Source organism: Portunus trituberculatus, chromosome 18 (assembly GCF_017591435.1).
Source record: "Portunus trituberculatus isolate SZX2019 chromosome 18, ASM1759143v1, whole genome shotgun sequence".
Taxonomy (NCBI): Eukaryota; Metazoa; Arthropoda; class Malacostraca; order Decapoda; family Portunidae; genus Portunus; species Portunus trituberculatus.
The window spans coordinates 9,636,347-9,642,049 of NC_059272.1; the positions used below are offsets into that span (position 1 = coordinate 9,636,347).

The following is a 5,703-nucleotide window of genomic DNA, read 5'->3' on the forward strand; positions in this document are numbered from 1 at the left end:
TCTTTGCATTTATAAGAAGGGACGCGTATAGCGCAATTAAGCCCGACGGAGCTGTGTTGATGACTTGTTGGTGTGCTCCCTGTGAGATACTATAGCTTTCTGATAGTGTGGTATGTTCTAGAGATGTTCACTTGTTCCTGATAAAAGATGATTACTGACCTCTCTCTCTCTCTCTCTCTCTCTCTCTCTCTCTCTCTCTCTCTCTCTCTCTTTTCTTAGTGGTTTTGTGGAGTAAGCAGCCCCCTGACGTCCCTGCGATGGTCCTGGAAAAATGCAGTGGGGACGCCATCTCCGCCTCGCTCAGGTATGAACCTTTCCGCCCGAAGGTTGGGAAGAGGTGGGAAGGGTAGCCTCCGCCTGGCCCTTGGCGGACGTGATGGTGCAGGGAATTGGAGGTTGCACTCTCCTTTATTTTTTTTCTTTTATTTTCTTTCTGTTAGCAGTAGCAGTTAGGGAGAAATGGAGCGTTGCAAGCCACAAGGAAAAAGACTGAGGGGGTGACTCCCTTACAGGAGCCAAGGTGACCAGGTCTCAGCAAGATAGTAACTACCGGCTTGTGTGGTGAACATCGTTATTTGTTGCTTATTTATCCTTTTCGAGTTCGTTCTACCTGATATCATAAGGGAAACCGAGAGACCTTTTTGGCAGTGGAATGAGAAACTAGAGTTCTCCTGCAGATCATCAGAATGGCTTCAGCTCCAGAGTCAGGCAGCCGTGGAAGTGGTGGAGGATATTTACTTCCCGCAGCCTTTCCTCGGCGAACTTCCTGGCCACCCGGGGAAGCGTGGGCGCCTTGTATTATTGACGTGAGGACGCCCCGCTGCTGACACAGTCTGCGCGCTCAAAACTGTCTGACCTTAGAGGAAAGAGAGCATTTTTTTTTCAAGATGAAACGATAGTAAATTGTAGAATAGATTAACAAATGAAAATATCAAGGTTTACGATAAGATCTTTATTGGCAGATAGAAGAAATCACCAGAAACAGGAGACAAATGAAAAATTAACCATGATCATGTCAGGTATTACTGAATAGTAAAATGAGATCCTGTCCAATGGAAAAATTTACTCGTTTAGAGAAAGATGTGTGTGTGTGTGTGTGTGTGTGTGTGTGTGTGTGTGTGTGTGTGTGTGTGTGTGTGTGTGTGTGTGTGTTTTATATAGTACGGACATGTGCCAATAATCCTACCTCGGAACTGGGAAAGAATACCTTAAATATAATGATGTTAAGGGAACAAACATCCCCGTTGAAAACTAATGTCAAACACGATTGCAATGAGAGTATAGAAAAATTATATAAATCAATATAATCCAGTCCTAATTATACTAGAAAAAATAGCATCATTTCACGGATACTGACATAACTAAATGTGTGAAGTTTGCATCAGTTTCTGCTAATCAGAGACCATTAGTCGTGTAAAGGAAAAGCAATTCCTCCTACAATTTATGATTTACCGGTTGAGTGAGAGTCGAGCGATCATCATTAAAGTGTTCTCGTCTAGTGGTACAGGTGAGGAGGGAAATTAGGCTGAATTACCGTAACCTGGAGCCAAGAATATACCGGAATATGGATGTAACAAGACGAAAAACCAGCGACTTATGGCGAGGCAGCAGCCACATTACGAGGTTGTGAGTGAGTGATGCAATGAAGGGAAGTTCTTGTGGCGCTTAAGACCACACACTGCGTCCTTTAATCAGGGTGGAGATCCGCCTGAGGGAGAGTGTGAGGGGGTGTAATTTAAGATATTTAGAAAACACACACACACACACACACACACACACACACACACACACACACACACACACACACACACACACACACACACACATACACGAACACACACACACACACATGTTCATTAATCAGATAACGATGGCATCTTGGAAATAAATTAACGTACATGAAACCTTCAGTTCCTTGTGTGTGTGTGTGTGTGTGTGTGTGTGTGTGTGTGTGTGTGTGTGTGTGTGTGTGTGTGTGTGTGTGTGTGTGTGTGTGTGTGTGTTGATTAGACTTACGAAACAAATTCTTGGTGTCAGGGGGAAATAAAGCGTGGCAACTCCCATTCGTTACTCACACGCCCAGGACTCCTCCCTCGAGACGCGCCTGTGTGGAGTGTGTTGGTGGCCACGTAACTCTGCTTAAAATTGTGGAGGGTCATGTTACTTCATCCCGTCCCTCCCCAGCTCTCCCGAACCCTCCTTCCTCAATATAGTATGAGCTCTCTCACACTTCCATTTTTTTTTTTAACACATTTGTCTTGTTTTACATAGCTAGCTCCCACATTTTTGTTTTCTTTTTGAGTAAACTATTTTCTTTTCCTCCACCGTGAAATCGTTCCTGGAATGTTGGAGCGTGAATTTGCATTTCCTGTATTTTCTACTGGCAATATATTCAAGACATAAAGAGAATGCTTTGTTATGTTACACCTATTTATGATCGTCCACTGCTGTGTTTGGAAAGTTTTGTACGAGAGAGAGAGAGAGAGAGAGAGAGAGAGAGAGAGAGAGAGAGAGAGAGAGAGAAAAGTATTACACTGGTATTAAATGAAGTTACATAAGGAGCCTTTCCGGTAAGCAAGAGTGAGGAGGAGCGTTCGGCGAAGCCTCGGGACTATTGGAAGCGTCATTCGTCACGCTCCCACGAGTCTCATCGGGGATCAACTTCCTCCCGAGCAGCAGCAGCAGAGCGACTTCAATAATGCTCTAAAGCTGTTCCTTCACATGCCTTTGTCCGCCTCACTGTTCCCGGAGATGGTCTCCATAAAGTTGCCTGTTGCTCCCGTGCGTCAATCATGGGGTCATTCTGAAGACTGTACGTTAGAGGCTCACAATGTTACCGAAGAGAAACGCTCGTTTTTTATTTATTTATTTATTTTTAATTTATTTTTCTTTCTTACATAAAATTAAGTAGAAGACTTGTTGAGTGTGTTTTGCAGAGTAATGTTTACATGTGAAGTAACTTCGATGACTGACCTCTATTGCAGACACCTTACCTCTGAGCCTCACACAGCGGGCACCAAGGCAGACACCCAGCAGGCGCAGTGGGTTGCTGAGCAGTGGCGGGATCAGGGGCTCGACACAGTCAACCTTGTGCCTTATGATGTTCTTCTGTCCTACCCTCACCCCGAGAAAACCAACACGGTGAGTCGCGGTAGACGTTTGGAAACTTTCTGGATTTGTAATATTTATTTTACCTGTATAGATATAAAGGACGTACATCGTTACCACTACTGACATCAATAAAATAATGCAAACCGTGGTGCCGTATCTTGCTTAAATAACATAGAGGCATTATTTTCTATAATAGATATTCTGCACACACTAGAACACAGGAAAGGCACCATGGAAAGACTTAAATTGCTGAATATTATTATTGTTATTTATGCCGTCACCTCGAACGTTCGGAAGTCTACACAATAAAGTATTTGTAGCTGTCACACTTCTGTATGCTGTGTAATTAAACATATTAGCTTTTGAAGAACATCACATACAGAGGAATGCGTAGAAAAACTAGTTGTGATTTCCCTTGATCTGTACCTTGGTTTTGTAAATTATTCTCTTGGATTTCACAATGGAGAAAAAACTGATCTACAAAGAGTTTAACATGAAAAGAGTTAACGCTGATGAATGAACACCATCAATCATCTCTGCAACCGTAATGAGTGAGCTTAATGGGCGTGAATGTTGTTAGTACAGAGGGGAAGACACATGATATGTTTGCATTATGCCACGGCCAAAAGTCGAGATGAGCTGACGAGGGAAGGGGCTGAGCGAGTCCAGTACTTACTAACTATACGCTGTGTGTTCTCTGTTTCGTAGACACTGACATTTATTGTCAGGCAACGCTCAGTATGTCCTGTAAAGTGGATGGGAATGTAGGATGAAATGAGACGTAACTGGCTCATTAGTTAGAAACAACACAGGTGTGTATAAAGCCAAAATCACCCTTTTGTGATATTTAGCCCTTTTCTAGTAACCTTTTAGAGGCGTGTGTGTGTGTGTGTGTGTGTGTGTGTGTGTGTGTGTGTGTGTGTGTGTGTGTGTAATGATATTAAGGATAATAATAATAATAATAATAATAATAATGATAATAATAATAATAATAATAATAATAATAATAATAACAACAACAACAACAATAACAATAATAATGATGATAATAACAATAATAATGTTTGATAGTAATGATAGTAATAATAATGATAATGATTATTACATACTTAATACTAACTTATATACTACATGTACAGCATACATTTAACCGTAAGGAAATATCTTTTAACGTGATAATATGGCTGACTAGTAGTCAGTCAACCAAGTAGACTAGGCGGGTTACAGCTTTTAACAACACCCAGGCGCCTAACCACTGCTAGGGGCTACACTGTAAAGAAGACTTCAAAGACTTCTGGCCTGACGTGGAATTCGAATTCCAGCTTCTCGAGTGTCAATCTGGCGAGTTAACTACTGCATTTCCAGGCCGTGTGAATGCGTGTGTGTCCGCGCGTGCGTGTGTCCTTGCGTTCGTTCGTGCGTGCGTACGTACGGGCACCCTGTGTGTAATTCACCTCGGTCGTCTGCTGGTCACCCAGCCAGTCTTCCCCATTACGGAGCGAGCTCAGAGCTCATAGACCGTTCTTCGGGTAGGACTGAGACCACATCAAACAACACACACCGGGAAAGCGAGGCTACAACCCCTCGAGTTACATCCCGTTCCTATTTACTGCTAGGTGAACAGGGGCCACACATTAAGAGGCTTGCCCATTTTCCTCGCCGCTTTCCGGGACTCGAACCCGGCCCTCTCGATCGTGAGTCGAGCGTGCTAACCACTACACTACGTGGTGTGTGTGTGTGTGTGTGTGTGTGTGTGTGTGTGTTTCACTGTTTGATCTGCTGCAGTCTCTGACGAGACAGCCAGACGTTACCCTACGGAACGAGCTCAGAGCTCATTATTTCCGATCTTCGGATAGGCCTGAGACCAGGCACACACCACACACCGGGACAACAAGGTCACAACTCCTCGATTTACATTCCGTACCTACTCACTGCTAGGTGAACAGGGGCTACACGTGAAAGGAGACACACCCAAATATCTCCACCCGGCCGGGGAATCGAACTCTGGTCCTCTGGCATGTGAAGCCAGCGCTCTAACCAATGAGCTACCGGGTGTGTGTGTGTGTGTGTGTGTGTGTGTGTGTGTGTGTGTGTGTGTGTATTTACCTAGTTGTATTTACTTAGTTGTAGTTCTACAGGGCCTGGGCTTTATGCTCGTGTGGCCCCATCTCCATATCTATACTTATCCAATTTTTCTTTAAAACTATGTACACTCTTTGCTGACACCATTTCCTCACTCAAACTGTTCCAAGTCTCAACACATCTTTGCGGGAAAGTAATTTTTTTAACATCTCTCAGACATCTTCCCTTCCCTATGTGATCTTGTGCTTCTAATGTCATATTCTTCTCTCAGGATTAGTTTCTCATTATCCACTTCATCCATTCCGTTAATCAATTTATAAACTTGTATCAGATCCCCTCTCTCTCTTCTCTGTTCCAAGGTTGGTAGATCCATAGCCTTTAGTCTCTCCTCATATGTCATCCCTTTAAATTCTGGAACCATTCTTGTAGCCATTTTTGTAGTCTCTCTAATTTTCTTATGTGTTTCTTTTATGGGGAGTCCACACAACTCCTGCATATTCCAATCTAGGT

At 43.3% G+C, this 5,703-nt stretch overlaps 1 protein-coding gene across 1 annotated transcript in view; it reads left to right on the plus strand.

Annotated features, from left to right (window-relative positions):
- The first annotated feature begins 257 nt into the window (after window positions 1-257).
- Window positions 258-5,703, plus strand: part of LOC123505364 (glutamate carboxypeptidase 2 homolog) — a 16,788-nt gene continuing 11,342 nt past the window's right edge. The window contains exons 1-3 of the mRNA XM_045256583.1: window positions 258-337; window positions 678-806; window positions 2,985-3,141. Coding sequence (XP_045112518.1) covers window positions 258-337; window positions 678-806; window positions 2,985-3,141 — 366 coding nt within the window. The remainder of the gene's footprint in view (window positions 338-677; window positions 807-2,984; window positions 3,142-5,703) is intronic.